The 27,366-nt window shown below is 40.5% G+C and overlaps 2 protein-coding genes across 5 annotated transcripts in view; both read right to left on the bottom strand.

The window, feature by feature from the left end:
• LOC145424226 (uncharacterized) overlaps positions 1 to 27,366 on the bottom strand; it is a 474,743-nt gene that overhangs the window by 219,021 nt on the left and 228,356 nt on the right. The window lies entirely within an intron of this gene.
• Positions 20,852 to 26,877, bottom strand: spry2 (sprouty RTK signaling antagonist 2). Of its 4 annotated transcripts, none has more exons than XM_026159910.2 (3): positions 26,398 to 26,877; positions 24,705 to 24,799; positions 20,852 to 23,234 (listed from the first exon to the last, which is right to left on the bottom strand). In XM_026159910.2, exon 3 carries the CDS (start codon positions 23,184 to 23,186, stop codon positions 22,185 to 22,187), a length of 1,002 nt encoding a protein of 333 aa, XP_026015695.1. In that variant the 5' UTR covers positions 23,187 to 23,234; positions 24,705 to 24,799; positions 26,398 to 26,877; the 3' UTR covers positions 20,852 to 22,184. The 4 variants fall into 4 exon arrangements, with proteins under 4 accessions (XP_026015695.1, XP_080153209.1, XP_026015693.1 ...); XM_080297083.1 differs by lacking the exon at positions 26,398 to 26,877 and adding an exon at positions 25,228 to 25,427; XM_026159908.2 differs by lacking the exon at positions 24,705 to 24,799 and having other exon boundaries at positions 26,398 to 26,871.

A 27,366-nucleotide genomic window follows, 5' to 3' on the forward strand; every position in this document is an offset into this window, starting at 1 on the left:
TTCCCCTCCCTTCTCACTCAGCTCCTTCCTCTACTAACCAGGCACTGAACACCCCCCCCCCCCCCACACACACACACAAACCCTTCAAAAATAATCCCTTTGCTTCAGTCCCTGCTCTCCCCATGTCAAACAGAGCTTGGCGCTGTTTCCTTTTTCCTGCCCTACATCCGAAATGTGAGGAGAGAAGAATTAAGAGAACGGGGTTGGGGGCGTGGCGGGGTGATGACGAAGAATAGGAGACAGAAAATAGGTGGGATATAGAAAGGAGAAGCCATGAAATATCCAAGAGAGAAAAGTGGGAGGGTAGGAAGGAGGGGTGGTTGTGTTAGGGGCACAACATGAAGAACAGAGGCTGCTTTGTCGATAGCAACAGCAAACTTTTACAGCGATCGCTTGGTGCTCTCACTGCGTGTGCTCAAAGTGAAGCAACCCGTGTGTGTCTGAATATGTGCGGCAACATGTGAGTCTAAACACGAAGGATTCTCCTTCCAAGAAGGATGTAACGTATGGAAAACACACAGAGTCACACAGGGTACTGGGTTGGTTAAAGCAGCAGTAACATGACACTTAGCTTGGACCACGATGACCAGATCCTTGATTGTATCCTCTTTAGCATAGGGGCGAGTATTCGGAGCCCAGCAAAACCAAGCTTACAGATAGTATTTCTCTTGCTGTGAAGCAATGGCCAGAAACCAATTCTTTGACTAAAAGCTACTATGAATAGATAACGTTTGGACAACACAGACGTGTGTTAAGTGGATGATATTTATGCATTTTGCTGTGTTCATTTATGTGAATATCTCATTTAGAATGAGACAGGTACTTAGTTTACACACACTTTGACGATATATCAGCCCATTCTCTTTCCAGGGACAGAAATTGCTGATCTTTGTCAAGTTTGGCAATATATGAACCACTCCAGTGGCTTTGACAAAAGTCATTTTTTGTGCCTAAACCTGACCGAGTTATTTCTGGTGTCTAAAAATGAACAAATAACCAACTAGCTTTTAGTTCTTAAATTATAGCCAGTCATTGTATTGGTGATTGATGCCTCTAAACTTTCCCAGGCCAATTTATATGTCTAGTTTCAAAATTACTTAAAATACAATTTCTCTATTTTAACATCAATATATAATTGATTAATTATTAAATTAGGGCTAACTATATTCTCTACTAATACTGATCCTCCATAAAGTTCAATTTATGAGAGGCAAATCCAAAAAAACAATGATCAAATCAGAGCAAGAAATGATGTGTGTCATTTATTAGCCAAGCCTAAATTAAGCACAAATTAATTAGGCCTTCGGGTACTTGTTAAATGGCCCCAAGTTTCAGTTTCCTGCCTATTGTCTCTTATTAGGTTTTGTTCAAAATTTGATGTGTCATACCCAATTATCTGTGGCGAAGAGCCCACAGATAATTGGGTAGTCTATTGTAACTTTCAGAATCCTGACACTGAATATTATTAGTCAAACTGTGCTGGCCTGTGGAAAAAATGATGCTTTTCTTGTAGAAAAGTACCTTGCAGTCTGCAATGGTTGTTTGTTTTTAAGAACAAAAAAAAAAGGATTGTCCTTGTCTTTCTGACAAGAAAAAATGATACTACTACTACTTTCCCAAAGAGAGGGAAGAATAAATAAAGATTAATTTATTTGTCAGTGGTAGGAGTTTAATTTTCTGCTGCTGTTTTCAAAATCAAGGTAAGAACTCTGGGCTTCAAAGGATGTTCCCAAATCTTTCAAAAGGATGACTTTGTGGAAAACGCTATATTGGAATGTCCTTATGTTCTTGTAATAATCTTTATTGTGATTGTAGTTGTTTGAGGTTGATGCCAATGCTGGAGGGTTAGCCACCTCATTTTAACATAATTGGGCAACACTTTTCACAAAGTGCTTAGTTCCAAATACTGTCCAGTCATTAGTGTCCACACTCACCACTGCCAAGGGGCCGATGGTGCAATATGGCAGCCTCGCTTCTGTCAGTCTGCCCCAGGGCAGCTGTGGCTACAACTGTAGCTTACCTTCACCAGTGTATGAATGTGAGAGTGAATGAATAGTGGAATTGTAAAGCGCTTTTAGGGGTCCCAAAATGCGCTATATAAATGCAATCCATTATTATTATTATTAAAAATCACACGCTGTAACCACATATTGGAGATGCTACAATGACAAGTCTACATGGCAAGTGCTTGACCTACTCTTGGCTGTATCCCCCCTTGTACCCCAGAACAGCACTTTTCATTGCTGACAGCGTGTGATAACCAAACTGCTGCTGAAGCTGTTTTTAAAAAAAAAAAAGATAACATAACTTGGAAACAATTTGATGGCAAAACATCTTTTTAGCTTACATTGGTGTGATAAAGCACGTACCCCCTACCTGATTCCCTGTTTTTTTGTATATTTGTCACACACATTTAAACACATTTAAATATAAGAAGAAGATAACACAAGTCAACACAAAATGCAGTTTCTAAATGAAGGTGTTTATTTTTAAGGCCCCCCCCCCCCCCAAAAAAAACAACTTTAGCAACTGGGGTAGAAGGACCTTAGTCAGGGAGGTGACCACCAGAGATGGGCATTACTTTTTTTGAGTAACGAGCAAAGTAAGGGATTACTATTGCAAAAAAGGTAATTAGATTACTGTTACTTTCCCGTAAGCACGCTGCGTTACTGCTTTACTAAAACTGTGATTTTTTTATGAGAGTGTCTCATGACAATGACGTAAGCGAGTGCGACGTTCGTGGCAACAGCTGTGTGCAGATCAAAAATGGATAATATAACGTGTGCGGGAGAGAGTATGAGCGTGCAGCGTTTAAAGCGTGGAAGCACTGACCTTATTTTGAGTTTGATTCCGTAAAAAGTGACAAAAACATTAGCGTCTGCTGCTCACTGCGTGGGAAGTAAACTTCTTTTTACAGCGAAAAAAAACCCTAAACGTCTGAGCAAGCACCAAATACGCTGCTGCTGGAATGTGACATTCACAGAGAAACTGCTGTATCCTTCCACTGACCGCTGCGGCACACCTGCACCAGGGCAAACCTCCGCCTGCCCCACTCCTGCTATACAGGTGAAAATAGAGCAACAGGACCGCTGAGTCTTTCATTTTATTTATTTTCTGCTGTGTTTTACGTGCATCTATTTGAAAGAGTGAGTGTAAACACACACAAAAAACGATTTTATTTTATGTGCTGAAATGTGCAGAAAATAGGTTTAAATGTTAAACAAATTTCTTCCAGTCAGAATGTTGCATATAATTTAATGTTTGCTTGATGCATAAAGTTAAACGATTGAAACGAATAAAACAAGTTTTAAAAAGAGACTTTTCCATTTGATTACATTTTATATGATGGATTATGCAGAAAAAGTAAAATTGGGCTGAACGATCTATTGCTTTATTACCTATTTAGGGGATAAATCATGTTTTAAAAAGTAATTAAGTAACTAATTACTTTTGAAAATAAGTAATCAGTAAAGTAACAGGACAACCATTTCTGCACTGTGCCACCAGTCTGCCCTTTATGGTAGAGTGGCGAGATGGAAGTCACTCCTTATTTGCCTGAAGTTTGGAAAAGGCACCTAAAGGCCTCTCAGGCCATGAAAAACAAAAGTGTGATGAAACAAAGGCTGAACTCTTTGGCCTGAATGCTTAATATCAGGATTAGAGGAATCACCACGCCAAAACCATCCTCACTGTGAAGCATGGTGGAGGCAGCATCATGCTGTTGGGATGTTTTATTTGGCAGCAGGAGCTGTGAGACTATTCGGGGTTGAGTGAATGCAAAAATGTACAGAGACATCCTTCATGATAACCTGCTCCAGGGCACTCTGGACCTCGGACTGGGGCGAAGGTTCATTTTCCAAGAGGAAAATGACCCTAAGGACACAACCAAGATAACAAAGGAGTGGCTTTGGGACCACTGTGTGAATGTCCAGATACCAGAATGTCAGAGACTCGATTGAACATCACTGGAGAGATCTGACAATGGCTGTGCACTAACACTCTCCATATCAGGCTGGATAAGCATACATTTTTTAAATATATTCAATGTTTCTGTAGGCTCTGTTCATCCACCAAAGCCTGTATGCCACAGCTGAAGAGTGGCTATAACCAAGTGGACAGTTTGGGTAGTACAGGCCCTTATGAGAGAGAGAGACAGTGAAATTTGGGCTGTAAGGGTCTCTTTCTTCAGGGTTATTGAGCACGGATGACCACAGGAAGCCGTTTCCAGAGCTTTTCCACTGGTGTGTGTGTGTTCAGCTTAGGACCGTCTCACCACAGGAACTTCCTCTTTGGGTAAACACACATATACACACAAACACAAGATTCCCACATACATGCATCACCTGTATACACACTAAATTCCAAAAGGACAAGCACACCCGTGTGTCCAGTGATGGTGTCAGCTTGCACAGAGGGAAACTGCTGTTTATACAAGTGCTTTAATGAAAACTGACTTTTGATTTTTCCTTTGATTAACAAATGACAAAAAGCCGATAAAAGCTTGGCTTCTTATTTCAGAGTTTGGTGCCAAAACATTTATAGATGTTAAAATAAAGCCAAAACTAAAAGCTGATTATACTGATTCAGTCGACTTGGCAGACATGCCTTGTTATTTTGATAGGCAACTTAACTAGCAAGAAAAGTGACACAATTCTGCACCAAAATGAGCTCAAGCCATACTTTGTTTTCTATATTAATCCAGCAGGCATTCCAGGCTGAAGGAATTCTGTTGCTTTTGGCGACAGTTCAACTGCAGTGCTGCTTCTTAAGATGCCTCGCTGTGAAATGACATGTTAAGTGTGCGTCTTGTTTTCTCTAACTTCAGGGTCCCGGCAATGAGGCAATCTCTGTCTAGTGGTCTACAGCGGCCCTACAGACATGGAACGTATACAGAAAGCTTTAGCCACATTTTAAACTGTAAGACATGCGGGGCTATCAGAGACAAACATAGGTGCAGTAAATCAGAACAGAGCATTTTGTTTTCATATTTAGTGTCACTCCTATTTATTCATTTATTTATTTAATGGCAACAATTTTCTAAAAACTCATGATGTACACAACAGCCCATGGACTGACGGTGTCCTGGACACTAAATATCTGATTTTTGTCAAGGTTTTATTGTGAACATTTAGCTTAGACTTAGCAAGTACTCTAAACCATGAAGCAACATAATAATAATGATAATCTCAGAGACTCTCTTGCCTGAAGTTTAGTCCCCTTTCTGCATCTTTTTCCTGTCATAGGAGGGTAGTTGTCTCTGCTTATCACAAATGCTCAACATGAACTTTTATTGAGAAGAATCTTCTTTGTCCTATAGTGTTTAAGCTCCTAGGACCTGGCGTCCACATATGTGGACATCATTTTTTGGGATGTCTAGATGAAAACACTTAATTTTTCTCTACAAGGGCCTGATATCCACTTACGAGGACATTATACTGCCACTGTTCTATCAAAATTTAAAACCAATGTCCTCATATGTGGATCTCATTTGTCTCAGAAACAAAAATTAAGTAAAAAAAAAAAAAAAATCTGGTAATTCTTTGGTTTTACATTCCTCAGGTCCCAATCAAGGATAGCAAAGAAAAATTTAAAATGCATGCCATGAAAGAGTTCGGGTGTTAGGAGGTTAAATTAGCCTAAACATAGATTCTTAGCTAGCCACCACATCATTATGAGCCCAAATACTATTGGATACACAACTGGTGATTTAGCACGTTAATCTCTCTTTTTTTTCTTCTTTTTTTTTAACCTCAGATCTGTGAATATTTAAGGACCTTTCTATTCTGTCATAACACCCAGCAGTTCTTTCTTGTCTTCTGCGATGGAAATGAATCTGAGACATCTACATCAAGAAAAAATGAATTTAATCTGTATGATTATTGCTGTACTGTAAAGAGGGCATCCTGAGCTTTATACTGATACCACATTTTTGGGGGTTTGACAAACAACATGGACTTTCTTCTCAAGAAGATAAGCATTGCAAATTCTTCGTTTTATGGCAAATTAAAGGCACAGTCTGTAAAATGTCACCACTACATGTCAGTAGATTGCACATCGCAGTGAACTGAATTATCTTTTCTTACAGCTCTACATTTAAGCAGCTACACTGGCTGCTGAAAACACACACCCGTAAATGTAGAATGCATAATCAGCCAAAAGTTTGGTTTCTTAACCCTTAGATGCACACGTGGGATCAAAAATGACCCCACGGGTTGTTTTTCTTCAAAATCTTTAAAATGCAAAGTTGTAATATATTCATATTCCAGGTATTCCTCATAAAACATGTTTGTAACATGAGGCCATTTGCATTTTTATTTATTTTGTCATTAATTTAAAAAGGGTGAGAAGTTCGGCCATCCGGGAGGGGCTCAGAGTAGAGCTGCTGCTGCTCCACATCGAAATGAGCCAGCTGAGGTGGTTCGGGGATCTGACAAGGATGCCTCCTGGGCGCCTCCTAGGTGAGGTGTTCCGGGCATGTCCCACCGGAAGGAGGCCCCGGGGCAGACCCAGGACACGCTGGAGAGATTATATCTCTCGGCTGGCCTGGGAATGCCTTGGTATTCCCCCGGATAAGCTGGAGGAGGTGGCTGGGTAGAGGGAGGTCTGGGCCTCTCTGGGCTGCTGCCCCCGCGACCCGGCGTCGGATAAAGCAGATGAAGATGGATGGATGGATAATTTTAAAAAAATGCAGTTTTTGTATCATTACCCCACTCTTCCATAAGTGGGGTCAAAAATGACCCCAAGCAGTTCCTGTGGAATCTTCTATGAAACTTTCATTCTTGGCAACTCTGACTGACCCACTTACACTTCTGATGGATCAAGAATTAATTTTTACACAGTAACATACATGATTTATAGTCAGGGCTGCACATAAGTGGTCCGCAGGTGTGAATTCGCTGTCAAAATAAAAGTATTCCTGGAAATACAGAGAATACGCGCTTCTTTTGTGGTGGAGGAACACCAAAGTAATTGCTTACAGAGCTTGCTTCTTTGACATCTTTAAGAGTTCTGAACAAATGTCTGTCCTCCTCCAGCACATCTAATGTACACACACGAGCATTCCAACTTCTTATCTGGTATGTCTTTTATTGTGACAGCAAATGTGCACCTGCAGACCATTTATGTGCAGCCCTGTTTATAGTTTCCTGTGCATTTCAAACATTGTCCTTTCTGATGTTTTTTTTTAATATTTAAAGTAACATGGCTGCTATGAGGCCAGCTAGGATCCCTGTGGATCTTGCCCTACAAATGATCCAGGATGGATGGGATGAAGAGCCCATCGGAGGCACTGACTCAGAATCTGACATCTAAGATATAGAGGACCCAGACTATTGTCTCCCCCACTGAACAAGGCCAGTCAGACACAGAGGAGTCCTCTGATGAGTCCTCTGAAGAGGAAATGGATATTGAGTCTAACAGAATGAGCCCCTCTTACTGCTCTAGCCACAATATTCTGAATTAGTCAGCCAGGGCTTGCACCTGGGTTTAGTACTGTCTCCCCTAATAGATGCATGGAAGATGTTCATGTCTGATAATATAATAGAAGAGGTTCTTACATGCACAAACATGAAGACACAAAGAGAAGCCACATACAGGGGAAAAGAGTGGAAAAATGTAATCAAACATAAACTCCAAGCCTTCATTTGATTGACCATTCTTGCAGGAAGTGAGAAGAACTGGGATGTACCAGTCGGTGTGTTCTTTGGGAGTCCTCTGCATAACCCATTGTACAAGGCCACTATGTCAATTCAAAGATTTAAAGATATTCGCCATTTCTTGCACTTTGATGACAAGAGGACCAGAGCCTACCGACTGAAAACAAACAGCATGGCAGCTTTCCGCTACATATGGGGCCTGTTCCTGGTCAACTGCAGGCAGAAATTCATCCTCAGTGATTGTGTTACAGTGGATGAACAACTTGTGCCTTTCAGAGGGAAGACCCAGCTTCTGCAGTACTGGCAGAGCAAGCATACAAAAGTGATACAAGTGATACAAAAACTGCAATTTCTTAAAATTAATGAAAAAATAAATAAAAATGCAAAGGGCCTCATGTCACAAACATGTTTTATGAGCAATACCTCAAATATGAAAATATAACAACTCTTCGTTTTAAAGATTTTGAAGAATAACAACCGAGTTTATAGCAAAATGCATTGTTTCTATTTGGGGTCATTTTTGACCCCACTCGTGGAAGAGTGTAGGTATTGGTAGGTTGTGCATCCAAGGGTTAAACTATTTACTCTGTTGATTTATATAATGAATATTTTCTAGAAGTATAATAAGCTGTAACTCTCTTTTATCAATTCAAAATTTCAGCACTACTGAAATTGGGTTAAAAGAGTTTTTAACATTAAACATGAAAACTCAATGCCCACAAAAACCACTGCATTAAAACAGTAATTAGGCAACCGTATTTTTAAAAATGTCAAAGCACACAAACCAGACCAAGGTCCGCAACTCTGAAGGTGCCCTTAAACGATTCTTCAGCATATCTGTGTACGTTGTATGACTCATATCCTAGAATCTAGATATATAAATCAAAAGAGTAATGAGTATAACTAATAAAATATTACTAAAAGTAAATTAAACTGTACCTCTTCTTTATCAGTTTAACCCCAATGAAATCGGGTTAAAATTGTTTTTAATGTGAAACATGAGAACAAGACAATGCTGCCCACAACCACCAAAACTGGTGATTGAATTAAATAGTAATTAGACAACCTGGTTTTTAAAAATGTCAAAGAACACAAACCAGAGGGAGTTGCTCATCTGTAAAGGCAACGTTAAAGCTGAAAACTTTCTTCAGCACGTCTATATTCATGGCTGTGGCTGTAGAGCAGGTCGCCTACTAATCGTAAAGTTGGTGGTTTGATCCCTGTCTGCTCTAGTTTACATGCCAAATGTCCTTGGGGAAGATGCATCAGAGAGCCAACTTGCTTTCTGATGCATCCATCGGTGTGTGGATGTTAGATAGGAAGCACTTCCATGGGAAAAGCATATAAAAAAGTGCACTGAATGCTAAGTCAGGGTGGAAAAGCACTGTATAACAACCAGTCCATTTACCATATCGATATGGTAATATATTGTCATATCGATGGCATGATGACCAGAACACCATCAATAAAACTATATTGTAGTGTTCAAATGTGTTTCCTTCATCTGGATTTGTTTTTACCGGATTTCCACATTAAAGTCCCGTGCTTAGCAAGTGAAAATAAAATAAAATAAACAATAAAAGGTGAATCAAATAGACCATTACGGCAAGGCTGGGATGGTCCATTTGGTAAAGTAAATCCGTTGGGCATCTTTGATGGCAAAAAAGCCAAACGGGACAGGCAAAAAAACCCCAAACAAACAAACAAAAAATTACATGTTTCGGTTTTCAAGCAAGACCCAATGTCCGCAACAAGGGGCTAAAGATAAAAAAGAAATAAATAACAGTTTTGACAAGAAGTTTTGTTGTAACGTTTCTTTGAACCACAACACATGCTACAAACTTCGAACTTTATTAGATGTTGGAAATATTTTTTATGGATATCTGGATGTGAAACTTTATTTTAACGTCTTCTAGAATAGCCACACTGATCATTTTATTAGATCTAGAAGAACTTGGACTTTCAGTAGTACCTCAGTGTTTGATTTTGGGATCCAAAAGACCATTCATACTGAAAAATGGCTAATGACATCAGACTTAACAAGGAAACTTTCCAAACTTATCCCAAAACTGTCTGAAATTCATTTCTGAAAATGCCTCCTATACACTCCTCTGGAACTATGTGGATCACATGTTATTTGCTTTTCCAAAAAGCCCCAACAGTAGTGGATAGTTGAGCACACCCATCCCTTTTTACCTTAAATATCTGGGAATATTCAGGGAGATTTGTCATAGGGCAGCACAGTGACACAGGGTTAAGACTATTGACTCACAGCAAGACTGTCTATTGTACATTTATTCAAAGTGTTATGCATTTAAAATTGTTGTAATGTGTTGCTGTAATGTACATAACAAAGTCATAAAATGAAATCAACTACACTCAAAGACTATCCCATGCCAAATGTCTGTCTCAAAACATAAAAATAACCACATTGGCAGAGGTTAAAAAAAAAGGCCAGAAACAGACAAACATACAAAATGCAAGATAAGCTGAGTATAGCTAAAGGAAAGTACAGAGTGGGCCATTTATATGGATACACCATAATAAAATGGGAATGGTTGGTGATATTAAAGTCCTGTTTGTGGCACATTAGTATATGTGAGGGGGCAAACTCCTCAAGATGGGTGGCGACCATGGTGGCCATTTAGAAGTCGGCCATCTTGGATACAACTTTTGTTGTTTTCAATAGGAAGAGGGCCATGTGACACATCAAACTTATTGGTAATGTCACAAGAAAAACAATGGTGTGCTTGGTTTCAACGTAACTTTATTCTTTCATGAGTTATTTACACGTTTCTGATCACTTATAAAATGTGTTCAATGTGCTGCCCATTGTGTTGGATTGTCAATGCAACCCTCTTCTCCCACTCTTCTCACACTGATAGCAACACCACAGGAGAAATGCCAGCACAGGCATTCAGTATCTGTAGTTTCAGGTGCTGCACATCTCGTATCTTCACACCATAGACAATTGCCTTCAGATGACCCCAAAGATAAAAGTCTAAGGGGGTCAGATCGGGAGACCTTGGCAACTGGCCCACGACGACCAATCCACTTTCCAGGAAACTGTTCATCTAGGAATGCTCGGACCTGGCACCCATAATGTGGTGGTGCACCATCTTGCTGGAAAAAGTCAGGGAACGTGCCAGCTTCAGTGCATAAAGAGGGAAACACATCATCATGTAGCAATTTCAAATATCCAGTGGCCTTGAGGTTTCCATTGATGAAGAATGGACCCACTATCGTTGTACCCCATATACCACACCAAACCATCACTTTTGTTGTTCCAACAGTCTTGGAGGGATCCATCCAATGTGGGTCAGTGTCAGACCAATAGCGGTGGTTTTGTTTGTTAACTTCACCATTCACATAAAAGTGAAGCCTCATCACTGAACAAAATCTTCTGCGTGAACTGAGGGTCCTGTTCCAATTTTTGTTTTGCCCATTCTGCAAATTCTGTGCGCCGATCTGGGTCATCCTCATTGAGATGCTGCAGTAGCTGGAGTTTGTAAGGGTGCCATTTGTGAGTAGCTAATATCAACCGAAGGGATGTTCGACTAATGCCACTCTCCAGTGACATGCGGCAAGTGCTACGCTTTGGGCTCTTGCTGAATGAAGCTAGGACAGCCACTGATGTTTCTTCATTAGTGACAGTTTTCTTGCGTCCGCATTTTGGCAAATCCAACACTAAACCAGTTTCACAAAACTTAGCAAGCAGTTTGCTAACTGTAGCATGGGAGATGGGTGGTCTCGTAGGGTGTCTTGCATTGAAATCTGCTGCAATGACCCGGTTACTGCATTCACCAGATATCAACACAATTTCGATCTGCTCCTCATGTGTTAATCTCTTCGACATGTCGATGGCTGTGAACAAAGAGAAACTTGTAAATAACTCATGAAAGAATAAAGTTACGTTGAAACCAAGCACACCATTGTTTTTCTTGTGACATTACCAATAAGTTTGATGTGTCACATGGCCCTCTTCTTATTGCAAAAACAAAAGTTGTATCCAAGATGGCCGACTTCTAAATAGCCACCATGATCACCACCCATCTTGAGGAGTTTGCCCCCTCACATATACTAATGTGCCACAAACAGGACTTTAATATCACCAACCATTCCCATGTTATTACGGTGTATCCATATAAATGGTCCACCCCTATATACACCAGTTAGCCTAATTTAAAACTATTAGCACTGCTTTCTAAAATGTGCAAAAAGTGGCAAACTTGTTTGTTTATGGATACTGGGGATACTGGACACCACCAACACGTGGAAGTGCTGGAACAATTGCAGACATGAAAACCAAGAGGTCTGCTGTTTGTTCTACCAAAACGTGTTAGGTTTTGGGAAAGATTGTGGTGTAGATGAAAATATACGTTTTAGCAATGCTAAACATGTGTTAGAAAGCTCAGTTTTCTATCTGGAATTTCAATGGCAATGGTAAAGGTGTTGTCTACCAGACATTTTTGTTCCCCTAAGTAACAATGTCAGCCTTGTAGCTGGCTAACAGCTTTTGCAGCTGCCTGAACTGAAATTACTTAAACAAAGTTTGGTTTAATATTTGCATAGCTTTGAAACTCAGTCACATTGCCAGCATTAGCACATATTATGTCACATTACAGCTTGAGAACTGAACTGAATCCTATCTTCTCGTTATACACATTCTTTACATTATTTGTGATAGTGCTTCTTAAATAAACCACATAATGCACCTTATGACAAATGGACCAGACATCTTTCTTCGAGCTATTTCAAGCAATTGAACTTAAATGTGATCATGAAGTAAGTTTTGCTATATTTTTGTTCTTTTCCCCATCAGCATTCCAAAGGTGTACTCTACCCCTCTCTCTAAAGGACTCCATATGTCACGGCTATAAAGCAATGTGTTCCTCTAAACAGAGGAGGCTTTATCTTGTGAAATATTGCACCTGCACTCACTGCAGAGTGGATGCTTTTGGCACAAAGCCTCTCTCTTTGTCTTATATACCTCCTGTTTTGTTGTTGGGAATCTAAAGGAATCTCAGGTATGTCGACAATCTCTACAGTCATTGACAAATCTCTGTCTGCAGGCCGGGGAAACACGCATACATATACACGTTTTCATGTGCACACAATAAAAACCCAAAGTTTGGCCGGGATTGGCTGTCATCATCAGCTTGTCAGCGTGCTGCACCTGTGAATGGTAACATGACCCTGTGGCTTGCAGTGCTCTCATAGCTGCCTGACAGACACAAGAGATCAATTTCCTCCAGCGCAGAGCGTGTTAGAGGAGGAGGAAGTTTCCTTCAGACTTTAAGAATTTAGCAATCAGCTTAGATGTGTTTTTTTTTAAATAAAAAAATACATTAGTGTAAAATGTGATAAACATCCACTGTGCTGTTAGCTAGAGTGCTTAAAATAGGACAGAGGTTGCCTGTATGTTAAGCACTAGCCCATTTCCTTTGCAGCATGTACATGCATGCATTCTGTGGTTAAGATTCGAAAATACTGAGTCAGTCAGACTTGTCTAAAGAAAGAGTATAAAGCCGCAGGACACTTTAAGACAGTGAAATCGGATTGCAGTTCTTATGTAGCATCAGACACGCTGATTTAACACACTGTTTCTATATATGATTAATAGCTCCTGGTTTAGCATCATTCTGGCCTTAATAAATGACTATCTCTACAAATAACTAACCCTAAAATTATCTTCTCTATTAACAATTTATCCAATTGTATTTTCAGTTTTTTTTTTTTGGAATCAGTAAAGAGCTTCCATGAAATGTTATTCATTAGAAGTTCTGCTAAACTTACTATGCACAAGTAGCGCTTTGAGCTAAATGCCAATGCTAGGATGCTAACACGTGACACTAATAAAAAGTAGACAAACAATGCATTGGATGCATGACCGTAGAAAACAAGAAACCTCAGATAAGTAGAGATAACATTTCACTGACACAAGAGAGCTTTTAGGCCTACAGCTAAAACTTGTTTTTTTGGACTGGTATGATATATTGTTTCCCCAAAATCTGGCATGCTAGCATTTGACAAAAAAAAATTTCTGTACATAGTGACATAATCTCTCTTTTTTATTACGCCACAAAGATGTAGCATAAAATTAAGTTAGATTAGGTCTGAAAATACCAAAAAACAAGCAATGTAAGCTTTTTAAGGTAGCATTCACAACTCTCCAGTTTAGAAGGTAAAGTACAATTAAGTGCAAACACATGCCCATAAGCCTCCAGTGTATTTCTCACACAATAGCGCATTTTTAGTGCAGTGGGGCCTGTTTTAGTTACAGTCTTTTAACCTCCAAGACATCCTAAGCGCATCATTGAGTTTGAGGCATAAGAAAGGAAAATCTGTTTTTAATGGAGCTGAATGACACACAGGTTGATAATATCTTTTCCTTTCACAGCTTTGTTCCACATGGTTTCACCCTCTGCTTTCCCCAATCTCTCGCTTAAATCAGAAGGATGACAGTGGAGGCATATACAGTAATATAACCGTAGAATTACTTTGAACTCTTCACTGTCACGATGGTCCGCTCCAGATAGGAGGAAGGACGTTAGCTCTTACATCTATCTCGTTCACAGTTGAGCAGATTTCAGAGCGATAGCATGCATGTGCCTGTGTCCTGTAGTGTGCACGCACGCACTTATATAAATATATGTTTCCATGACAGTTACATATTTGACTTGCAGATGCCCTCACCTTCCTTCCTTGTGCTGTAATTTGAATAACTAGGGCCTGGTCTCCATGTGAATGCTCAGGTTACATGATGTCACCTGAAAAAGGAGAAGTTTTCTTTCAAATTGTGACCAGAGAAAGCAGAAGCCACAATACAATGATAAGATATTTGCCTGGAACCTACACATGAGAGCCAGGCTTCTACGGTAAACAATGATGTTGCTTCCTGTATGAAGAAAACCAACCCTTGAAGCTTGCATAATAAAACACCTTACTCAACGATTTGTCACACTGGTATAGAGCAATGTTCTAGCGATGGACTGTTTTAGTTCAGTTTTTAATTTGTGTTGTTTCAAATCTGGATTAGATAACTATGTACAGTACTATACAGAAGTCTTGACCCGACTATCGTTCGTTCTCATTTTCCTAGTAAAATATGAGTTGCTGTAAAATATGAAAAGGCAAAAACTGAGATTTACAGTTCCAACAAACTTCAAAGTCAGTATTTCTTCAATAGTTTGAACATTTCTTTACGTAGTCTTTAGGAATAATTCTCGAGGCTTCTGAAGGACATTCAGAGTACTTCTTAAATAAACCACATAATGCACCTTATGACAAATGGACCAGACATCTTTCTTCAAGCTATTTCAAGCAATTGAACTTAAATGTGATCATGAAGTAAGTTTTGCTATATTTTTGTTCTTTTCCCCATCAGCATTCCAAAGGTGTACTCTACCCCTCTCTCTAAAGGACTCCATATGTCACGGCTATAAAGGAATGTGTTCCTCTAAACAGAGGAGGCTTTATCTTGTGAAACATTCAGAGTACTTCTTGGGATGTCGGCTGCCTTTTGTTTTGTTTTCTGTGTATCTTCCCTCAAGTTAGGTGACTTTAATACTTTAATAGGCTAGTGTTAAGTGGACTAGACTACATATAAATAGAGAAAACCTTTAAAAGATCTTCAGAAAGTCTGGAAAACTACTGATAAAAGTCAAAAATGAACTCACTAACAATGTTAATTATGTTTATTTCTGCGTTCCTGGACTTTGAAGGGGAACGTCACTCGAGTTTTCATTGAGTGACGGCAGTTTTCAAGCATGACAATTGGCTTCATTCATTAATTCTTTCACTCTGCCACGTCTGTTTGTACTTTTACAGCATTACCAAATTCATACTACGACAGCTTTATAAATGATTTTAGTTCAAAACAATTTGGTTTTTAGTTTTAACCATACGGGCTACATGGAACAAACAGAGTTCAAAAACTGTGGCAGTTTCCACAGATTCGCTTGTTCTGAATTAGCAGCTGTGATGCAGCAGCTCTCGTTACTGAAGATATTTCATCATATCAGTCCATCATTAAAGATATACAGAGGAAACAACTTTTTTTAAACAGCATTTTAAGAGACTTGACGCAATTTATTTTCCTCTCGAGTTTTTCTTCAGTTCTTGGAGAAAGTTGCTATCAGAGTGGTAACAACTTGGTGTCCAACTGATGCAGCTGACCTACTTATTTCCTTCTCTGTGTGCAAACAGTGTTTGGCTAAAGCTGTATGAGCACTAAATGTCTGCTATTCTCCTCACAGAATGTAAACTGTTACTGTATAATTCTAAGTCTGTTAGCGGTTACACGCATGCACCCACAAGCCCACGCACCTTCCCAAAACACACACATAATTGCCACCATTGCGCACATCCACACACTAAATGTGATGTGGTATAGTGAGCTGTCAGACCGCACTAATTCCTCTTTTTATGTGTGTCTGTCCTACTGTGTAGCAGAGGGATCAGGATTGCCTTTCAGGATAACAACTGAAGCTCTAAGCTCTTTGTGTGTGTGTGTGTGCGTGTGTGTATCTAGGTGAACAACAATTGGCCGCTAAGCTGCAAAGAACCTTGCAGCCATGGTGTCGCCAACAAATATCCACTGGCTGTCAGCAACGGACCAACTCTGAGTGTGTGTGTGTGTATAGCCAACTTCCTGTGGTGGATTGAAGTTAAGTGCCGCTATTAGACTTAGGCCTCCAGTTGGGGCTTCATTATCTGGGTGAAAGACTTGATTATGCTGACAGATACACACACGTGTGCAAGAATACACATGCATACATGAACTCTAGCACACACGCACGCCTGCAGGTCCGGCTTTTACCATTTCCAACATATGCAAAGACTTGTCTGCAGCTTTTTCTGCACAAAGACACACACGCACACTCACACGCCCTTCATCTCCTTCACACCCACTAAACTGTTATGACAGATGCATTCTCCAGTGTCTCCTTTGCTCTCTCTATTTGCCTTCCTGGCTTCTATAATCTCTCTCCTTAAGGCATAACAGTAGTTCAGCTGTCACCGGGATGGAAACGAGTTACATAAGATTTCGTTTTTTTAACCACAGGCACGCCCCGTAATTCACCTTGTAAAGCTTCGCATGTATCCTAGTTAGTGAATATGAGAATGCAACACCAAACAAACAAAAAAACAGGCCAAAGTTCTCGTACAATAGGAGATCATTTTGGAAATATTCACACCAGTGATGAGTAACATAGGAGAGAGCGATGATGCGGCCTCCGAAGGCATCACATAATCCCTATTCATACCAAAAATGCCACTAGTTACTTCCTGTACCTCGAACTGCACAAAGTGACGTATGACAGTAGCAAGAGGACAAACTCAGTGGAAAGTAAAACCACAGTCAGGTGGGGGGATGCGCTTCAGCTCTGAGCTCTAGATGTGCCTCTGCCGCCCACATCGGAAAACAATTAAGAAAAGTTCAGCTTCTGAGAAAACATTTTCACTGGTAGAGAAAAGAAAGGTGTGGTGATTTTTTTCTTCTTTTACACCTACATTCTGTGGGGTTGAAGCCTCACAGCCTCTCTTTAACACCGCCAGTTGAATTTATTCAACTGATTTTCCTCCCAAAGTAAAGTGAGCACATTATAGGTGTATATACATCGTATTACAACAGATAACATTTTATTTTAAATCTAAAATGGATGGTTTTGGATTTAAAAGCATTGTGTTGTGTGTGTTTTTTTTTTAATTCAAATGATTTTTATTTATATAGCGCTAAACCACAATAACAGTTGCCTCAAGGCCCTTTATATTATGAGGTAAAGACTCTACAATAACACAAAGAGAACAGAGAGACCTCCAACAATCATGCCCCCCTCTGAGCAAGTGCTTTGGTAACAGTGGGAAGGAAAAACTCCTTTTAAACAGGAAGAAATATATCCAAGGGATTTTAAAAGAAATTCACTGTACTTTTCTGCTGGGACAAAGAATATGTAAATACATTGTCCAGTCCAACAGATCCACATAATCCCATGTTTAAAAAAACAGAGATTTCAAGTGATGGAAAAATGTGAAATCTACAGAGCCCCTGAAGTCTCTTCATGTGCATTTGTAAAAACTGTCAAGTTTTAAGTTTGATCAATTTTAATTAAAACTTAAGCACACATTACATTTTCTGTCAAGCCTCAACTTCTGTGGTTCTTTATGTTATTCTAAGGATAGTACTTTGTACCTTAACACAAGGTAAGAGCTAAAACTTGTTGGAAACACAAGGGTAATTTACACTTACTGGACAATTTGTTAGGTACAGGTCTTCAGCTGCTTGCTAACACGAGTATCTAATCAGCAGTTCAATGCATTTATTTCATTGACAAAGATGAAGCCTGCCCTGTATTGAATGTTCATGTTGGTGGAGATGTAATGGTAGGGGATACTTTCCTGGCAAACTTTGGGCCTCCTTAGTACCAGCTCAGCACTCAAGAATTATTGCTTCCAGCAAAAAAAAAACACATCACGAAGCCCATTTAAATATCTATGTACATATATATATTTAAACATGTAGAGACCTGGTGAATTGAAACTGAAAATACAACTTATCACTAGGATTAACAACCCCTCTTTTTAACAGCTTTCCCCCTCTCATTGAACCAAACCAAATGCTCTCCCCTGACCCCCAACATAAAGTTATAGTCAAATCCAATACAAGCAAGCTGTACTTGATAGTGTCTAGCGAATGCACGTGTGTCATTAACATTAAACTTTTCTCAGAACCGATCCCGTTAAAACTGTAGTGGAAGTGGAGAGCAGGAAACCTCAGTTTTCATTAGTGATAGCATTTATGCAAGCTACAACATTTTCTTTAAACTATGAAAATGTAATTTCCTGGAGTGCAACTAACCGTGTTAGATTTCAGAGAAACAATATCTTGTCCTGTATCTTTTTTTAAAATTAGTGCAGATAGTGTGCTACATAAAAGTGTATCAATACAAAAATCCAAATGGAGACATACTAATCACCAGGGTGAAAAATTCACAGGCTTTTGACAGCCAAATTACACTTACATTACTCTTACATAAGCCCTGTAAAGCCTTAAGCATGACATAATTGCCAAAAAATGTTGTTTTTTGAATGTCGAGTGCTTTTTTCAACCTTCTGACAAATTCAAAAAAGAGAAATTAAATATCACTTTGTATATATGAGTTTTAACTAGTGTTATATTTGCCATCTGGCATCTGTGTGCCAATCGACAAATTGCACAATACATAAAAATGTGTTGTGTAATTTGTTTAGGTTTTCAGGGGTGGGCAGAATAGTATAGCAAAGTGCAAGTAATCATTATTTACATATGGCCCTGCAACAATTCCGGGGCCAGGGCCATATGTCTTTGTGATCTTAATATGTTTGACAGTTTTCACAGGGTGGTGCCCGTCTCCCTCAATTTCCTCTTCTGCTCGTTCTCGTTCCCTCACAGTGGTGTTTGATTGCTTATGCCTGGCCGACCTTCAGACAGACAGACAATGCATCCATGAAGAATAGCCTCGCTTCCTTCCTGTCTTCCTGTGCTGCGTTCTGCCTTGGTGAGCAGGGTGAATAGGCTGCTCTGCCCCACAGCCGCCATGAACCGCAGGGGCCACTGCGGCTAAAACCAACAAAGAGAGCCGTTCTGGGACCTTTTTTTTCCCCTCTCTCTTCCTCCGACCCCCCCTCAGTCCTCTCCGCTGCCAAATCACTGCGACAAGCTTTCCCTTTCTCCTGCATTTATTCTTTTGTGCACCAACTTTTACTCTTTTTGTTTTTCGTCCTCCTGGTCACATGCATCAGTGGCTTACCTTCCCTCTCAAGTAATGTGAAACCCTTAAAAACCCAAAGAAATGACTGAGTGAGACAAATGAGATACATCTTCTGAAGATGCCTTTAATCTAAACGTGACTTCTGCTAATGCAGAGCAAACATGCAATAAAAGGGATTTAAAAAAAAAGTATGTATTAAAAAGAAAGACCTGGTGAATTTGAGCTGAAAATAATACTTCTCAGTAGCATTAACAAACATACTCTTCTTTTTAACTGACCCCCCCTCCCTTATTGAACCCAACCAACTGCTCTCCCCCTACCCCCAACAAGAAAGCCATCTCCCTATGGGAATACAAAGTAGGAGCAGGTAGCAGAGAAGAGCGCTGGGGAGCCAAAATAACCCCCCCTCCCTTCAACTATTGAAAACAGGATGAATGCATGCCGGGCTGAATACAGGGGTAAACTGTTAGGTCTTTGTCATTCAAAGTGATGGTTTTAACCCTTTGCAGTCCCCTCTTCCTAACAACCCACTCCTTCTGCCTCACCCACCCTTCCCTCCTTCATTCACAGCTGAGATAATGGAGGGGTAGAGGCCTGTGGCTGCAAAGATGAAGCCTAAACACGAGATCAACTCTCTTTTCTGTCTCTAATAGGATTCTACCCGTTATGTTTCCATCTCCTCTGCCACCGCTGTAAAATAGGTGAAAGTTGATAATTATGTAAAACACCCCCTTTCCCCAATCAGTCAAAGGCTTTGGATGAATAACAAACAAGTGAGTGCAGGTTGGGCCTCGGCATGTCAATCACTTCCCTGAATGCATACCGCACTGCAAACACGTCCGTATGCTGTCAACAAGTGTCAGGGGCTTTATGTTTCAGGCTTATGTTTCCCCTGCAGGGACACTCAAAACCAAGGAATTCCTGAACAAACCTTTGATTAAAGGAAAAATAAAATAAAATAGGGGACTGAGTATCTGCAGGCTCCTGTGGATCTTGCATGAAACAAACCTGAAGCCCGGCCAGAACGTAATAGCAGGCTTACATGAATGCATATTTGCAAAAACACAGGTGGAGCGTTCGACTTTAGAAGATGAAAAAGAGGCGACGATCGCATTCCTGCACACACGGGCTTTACCGGAGGCTTTGTCTAATGAGGTGAACGTTAATGTGTTCCCATTTCCGGTTTTGATCTCTCTAAACAATTTAAGCGATTGCGTTGTGGGGAAAATTCCAAAGCACCGGTTAATGACCGCCCTGCTTCGGATTTCGTGCCGAGGCTCAGTTAAAAATGTTGAGAATGTGCACCTTAAATTATATGAAGGAAAGTGTAAATCTAGATGAAACGGAGCTGCTCTTATGCCACAGTAAAGAGAAGCATATTCAGACAGTGAGAAACACACCAACAAACAGGAACAATACACACAAAAACAGGAACAACTACCGTCAGACTTCAGGGTTGTTTAATGTCAAACGTTAATATATTTGTCTCCTAATCCATAGTGAAATATTCATCCAGCTTTGACACTCGTACAGGGTCATCTCTGATCTTGCAGTGACTACAGAGTGACCCCTTCTCCCACAAAGAGGCGAAACATTGATGCCTTCTCAAAATAAATATTTTATCATTATAAAATAATAAACCTTCAAATAAATATATAGTTTTAACTTTATATTTAAAGTTATATGAAAATAGAATTTTCATATAAGGTCACTGTACAATTTACAAGTAGAAGGGATAAGATCTTTCTTTTGTAAATTACATAAACGTGATTAAGAAACATTCCAGTGAATGTAAAACAAAATTTCAAGCAAACAAAAGGTCAATTATCTGATTCATATACACCCATTAGCCAAAAACATTAAAACCACCAGTCTCCCTTTTCTTAAAAAACACTGATTAATGTTGTGTCTGGCAGTGGGGACACTGTCATAGGTTGTGGGTTGGTGACTTTGTTTCTGATCAGTTTGGGATATTTTAACGTGTTCTTTCAAATCGTTCCTGAGCAGTTTATGAAGTGTGATGGGAACACTGTCCCCTGTCCCGGGTGGGGCTTTGCGTAAACAACGTTTAAATGGGCGGTACGTTTCCCGGGCAAACCTTATACTGCAATGACATCATTGCTTCGCTTGTCAGTGGTTTTAATGTTGTGGCTGATTAGTTTAGGTATGGATTCATCAAGGTGCCTCTGGCATGGCAGAAAACTTTTCCCAGTTGAAGTATTATGTACAAAAATAAAACATCTGTTCAACTCGTTTTCTGACGTACGCACACCATTTGCAATTAAAACTTTACAGTCAGTAACAGGAATCTGTTCTTAGCATACAAGTTGTATTAAATGTTAAAACAACAAAAAGAGAGAAGACACTATCTGCTAGCCTCTCATAACAATAAAACAACGAGGGCACTTGAGTGAACAAATTTTTCAGGACATTAAGAAAAAAGGAGGAAAAAAAGACAGTAGTTGAATATGTCTTCATACCTTTAAATGTCGAGCGCTTCTTTTGGTTTACCTTTCAAGTGAAACTCCTAATGCTAGGGTGAGTGAATGCACCTCCCATGCCTTTAGTACAGAGATTTTTCTGAGCCCACTTTAAAAAGGCAGCATATTAAGGCCATTTTTCAGCAGATATTGTAATAACCTAGATGAAAAATACAAAACCTTAAGCACAACAGCATTATTAGATCTCTATTAAAACCTTTCATCTACACAACTACATGCCTATCGAGTTGAGTGAGCGTAGAGCCATTCCATCCATCTCCATTTCAACACACACACTACGTTGGTTTCCGGACATCCTCATAGTGGACTGAATTTGAGTTCTTGCACCGACAGCCGGGTCGTTTGGCTCTGTCATAGCAGCACTGACACACTGCCACGCATCCTTTAACCGGGAGGTAGCACAGGATACAGGGCAAGAACAAGGAGAGGAGCGACACGGTGACCCAGCGGACGCAGCAGTGGGACTGCGTGCACGAGAATGGCTTGTCCGTGCACGTGTCCTCGTCGTCGCTGGAGCAGTGGTAGAAAAGGCCTTTTATGCAGCAGACGCATGTCCCGTACTCCACTGCACTATCTGCTGAGCACACGCACCGCCGGCCGCACATCCAACAGGAAGGGAGCACCCGTGGGCGACGGCAATCTGAACACTGACATCGGCCGCAGTCCTCACACCTAACCGAGTGTTTACCTTGATTTCTATTGACACTGCTGCTCGTCATCACCACTACTGGCCTGGACTCCTCATTCAGGGGTTTCAGCTCCTCTGAGTTCAGTTCGGAACGCTTGGGCTGTGTTCTGATTATCTGTTCGCCGTTCTCTGGGCTGCCGATAAGCCTCTGGTCTGAAGAAACGCTTCCCACGCTGGTCCTGATGCTGCTATGGGAGTCGTCTACACTGGAAGACTGCATAGCACCCGGCGTGGAAGAGTTTCCGTGCAGGTTGCGGAGATTATAAGGCCTCTCTTTTTGAGTCTCCTGCTGTCCACTGCCTCCTAAGCCCTGTGATGTATCCTGAGTACCTGAAGACTTTTGGGCAACAGTAGGCCCTTCTGTGTACTCATTGCTACTCCCAGTTATCCTAATCTGATCCAGAGATAGCACTGGTTCAGTATGGGGCAGCTGTCCTTTGTTCAACCCGGGATTTGAAGGACCGTCATCAGTCTGCCGAGTCCGTGGTTCAGAGCTCCCTTCGTCATTCAGTGTACCCGCTGGCCGGTTCAATGATGACCCCCGCTGCCCTCCTCCCCCGTCGCTGTCGTTCTGACTTCTGGAAAACATCTCGTGACTGAAGGGCCACTGTGGCTGGCAGGGGACACATCTGAAGTCCTGTCAAAGAAACACACAGTTTATATCCGTATGGAGTGGCACGTCATGCAAATTATGCCATGCAAATCCTAACCGATGTCAGTACGAGCACCACTATGGAAATTAGGTCTAACAAACACATCAGTGTGGCAGAAAAGATCTGTTAGATCGCACAGTCGATGTAATGTTTTAAGTCACTAGCTGCTGTCTGCTGGGGCCTGCAGAATCAATTTTATGAAGGCTTCCTTTGAATCACAAGCGAGTCTTTGTCTGCTCTCAAAAGGCAGGATAACCAAAGGTTGTTTGCTCAAAGCTGAATCTAAATCCACTCCCAGACCTTACGTTTATGCCTCTGATATTTGAATTTAGGTGCTTTCCGGCTGCTATTTTGTGAAAACTTCCTGTTTTCTCGCATGTATGACAATAACTCACCATATCTGAAGAGAGAAAATTTGCTTAAAACAACAAAAGAACAACACTATCCTGAAGGTCTGACTTACAAGGACTCACAATTTGTTATTTTGCGACACACTCATCTAAAATGATTCTTTTAAACAAGTTGTCAAACAGGCATTTGGATGCGTGTGAAAAACGCCCAGACTGCAATGGGGACTGAGACACACGAGGTGAAGTTAATACCAGCTATGCAATGCTGGTAATGAATTGATGCTGTGAGGTCATGCTGCTGAACATGAAGAATCTTGCCCTTGGTACAAGTCCTACCACAGACCCTTGCTGCAGCGCTCACGCTTCCTGTCATCGATCTGGCATGTAACAAGGCTTAAAATGGCTGAAACTTCAGTTTCTCAAATGATGACTCTTTTGGTTGGCCATTTTAGTTTGCGTACTATATGCATGGGAAAAATTCACTATATTGTGGTATCTATTTAAAAACACAACCCCCACCCACCAAAAAACCCCAATAAAAACAAAGCTCGCAGACAAATTCAACGACAGCTTTGTTAACTTCGTTAAACTCAATGTACCAATGCAGGCGGCAAGAAGGTCTAAACACTCCTATAGAAAATTACACAATTATTCATGAGATTATAAAATTGTACATTTTATAATGTATCAGTTATCATTAATACACTGCTTTTGGGACACCCCTTATAAGCTTTATAATTAGTAACGCACCTACTAATTATAGTAGGTGCGTAATTACCTTTTAAATGCAATCTTTTTCCAGGTAAATCGTGATCTTAAAAAATATATTTATACTAAAATATAGATTTCCCTCCCATCCTCTTCTATTGGACATGAAGAAACATTTCAGGTCATCATTCATCACAGCAGCTTTGTTGCTTATGTCAGTCAAAAGGCTGATAAAATTAGGCCTATTATAAGTGCATCACTAATCTGTCAGATTGAGCTTCGGGGCATGGCGATGTGCAATTTCTACCTTTAAACTTTATTTTAGAAGGCAAAACGTTAAAATAACCAGATTATAGCAGCATCAATACATCAATTAATGCTATGACGGTTGTTTACCTTATACTCAGAAAAGCCAATCGGTTGCTTGGTAGTCAACTGTCAGATCTGAAATTGTCGTTCTATCATAAGATGTTAGAAGACATCACCACTGGCTGAGGAAAAGTAAAAAATATTTTTCACTTTATTAACCTTCCAATAACCAACACGATCAGCCAACAGTCAAAATATCGTCTGACACAGCAAAAACATCAGAGGTAAATTACGTGTCAAATGACATGTTTCACATTTTCTACGCCCGTCTCTCACAGGGTCAACATTTCCATCGTTAGAGGTTGCATACTCTGATGATCAAAGTTCATTTCTTTTTAAACACTGAAGACTGATGTGGGTCAAACTGATAACTCAAACGAGGAGTTGAAGCGCATGAAAGAATGCATGTAAGAGGAGAGGAAACCAACTTCATTTCTATTAAACAAAAAAACCAAACAAAAACAAAGCAAAGAGCACCAGTGTCTAATAAGAGTTTAAGATGAAGCAAACCAATACAACAGCTTCGACTTCCCAACTACTGGATACTCACCCCAGATCAGCCATAGTTTCCCTTTGAATGTATTAACAAAAGTGCTCTGTACACAGGCTCATTTAAACCACTGCCTCACACCAAAGTGATAGGGTGGTGAAAACGAAAAAAAAAAAAGGTCTTGATTCTTGTGCTCGTGCTAATTACCTTTTAAATGCAATCTTTTTCGAGAAGTGGAGGGACCAAGGCCACCCCTCTTTTCAGTTACAATACAGGAACGGCTTTTGTTTGTTCCTGTGGCAAGTGGCAAATGGCCTGCAGCAACCTTCCCCATTCGAGCACATTTTTACATTGTTAGACAGCTGAAAAGATGATGAGTGACAAGATTTGAAGAAGAAGTTTGGAGCAAAGAAAGAGGCCATGTTAAGTGGGAGTACACTCAGAGGCTTTGTGTATGGTGGGACATCTTTGGGAATATCTTGGGTTCTTTTGGTTTTATAAGCCTGGTTAAAACAGACGCCTCCACACAGGAGTCTGTGACAGTGGGAGGGAAGCTGGAGCTCTGTGACAGGATCGAGCTTCCTAAAACTAAACAGAGCATCAGCCAAAAAGAAAAGAAAAAAGACATTAAAAGAATTGAATGCTGAGTAAAACCAGAAAGCCCAATAACTCGCGCGGATTCTGATACGCAACCGATAAGCGCCTTGCCACTGTGTGCATGAGATTTATAATGCAAACATGCAAGCGTGCGGCACGGAAAACACGTTTAAAAGAAAGAAAAGCTAAGCGGACAGCTCGCAGCAGCGGACGGAAACAGTGCAAACTGTGGGTGCACGTATGAGCAAACACGTGCCAACTTGGACACTGCTACTTCCTAATAACCAGACACCAGCGGTCAGGTGAACAATTAAGCTAAATGAGTCATTAGTCAAAGGGAAGGCGGTGGCTAATTTTAGAAGTTAAGAGGGAAAGAGGGACCTTATAAACTTAAGAGGGGAAGGGTGACTAAGATAATGAGCTCAAAACTAAGCCAGCAGCTATGTTAAAATCATAACAGTGCACGTATGAGCCAAGTGCAACCCTAAAGGACGGGAGTGACAAAACCACAGCTAAGAAAACTGTGAGGGGGAACAAAGTTTGTTAGTCCAAAGCTTCAACCAAGAGCATGCGTATTGTTAAAAAAAAGAGAAAAAAAAAAGAAAGAATAAAAACTACACAGGTCACACTTACCGTGCTCGCGACACTTTTAGACCCCCGTTTAGGTGAAACAAATCCAAGTTGAGGGGGCGAGTATTCCCTGCGGCAACACTTCAGTCGGGAAAACCGTCGGTAAAATCCATTGACAAAGCTTCCAGCCGGAGCGCTCCTTCGGGAGAAGCGGCGCTAAGATGTAAATCCCATGTTTTTGCGCAACAGCACGAGGCGTTAAAGCACGCGATAACTTCAAACAGCCGCCGCACGATAAAGTTTATTAGCAAACTTAAAAAAGGAAAGAAGAAAAAGACTGGAACTAGAGAAGAGAAGCAGGCGACAAACCTCCCATTTACAGGTAGTTTTCACTCCGTGTGTTTTATCCGCGACGTTCAGAACGTCTTGCAAGTACTTTTTTTTTTCCTCGCGTGTGAGTGTGATTTTTTTTTCTCTCTCTCTTTCCGGAGAGGTCGGGATTTGCGCTGTATGTGGCGTCAACCTGAAGGGGGGGGCGGCAGAGCACTTGTTGTGACGGCGGATATATCGCATCCGGTGCTCAACCATTGAATGCCAGAGAGTAGCCATTCACACCCAGTCTGATCAAGCCGATTAACCTCTTTGGAAATATGTGTGCTTGGGCCCGTAAAGTCTTCAGTTTCTTATAGCTGACACATTTTTTTTAATAAAAGAAGCACGTTACAGAGCAGTCCCCTGAAAATAATGTGTCATATGCTTACCATGTGAGGGTGTTTATAGGTTGCAAATAAACAGAATGTCAGTCCATTCGATTTGTTTTTAGCTAACTTTACAGGGTACATGGGTAGCACAGTATTAGTATTTTCTACTTAATGCAGTTTGTGTACTTTGTGAAAGTGAAAAAATGTAACGGTTACATTACATTGCATTATGAGAGAAGCTGGGTAATTGAGCACATCTTGTGAAGTACAGTATAACTGCTAGGTAGTGGTTTTGTACATTTGTGTAACATTATGTTGATGAATATTGAAT

This window comes from Astatotilapia calliptera, chromosome 23, assembly GCF_964374335.1.
Source record: "Astatotilapia calliptera chromosome 23, fAstCal68.1, whole genome shotgun sequence".
NCBI lineage: Eukaryota > Metazoa > Chordata > Actinopteri > Cichliformes > Cichlidae > Astatotilapia > Astatotilapia calliptera.

Bases quoted from the DNA above. Each gene is read 5' to 3' on its own strand.
- spry2 (XM_026159910.2), bottom strand. From the start codon at position 23,186: ATGTTTTCCAGAAGTCAGAACGACAGCGACGGGGGAGGAGGGCAGCGG.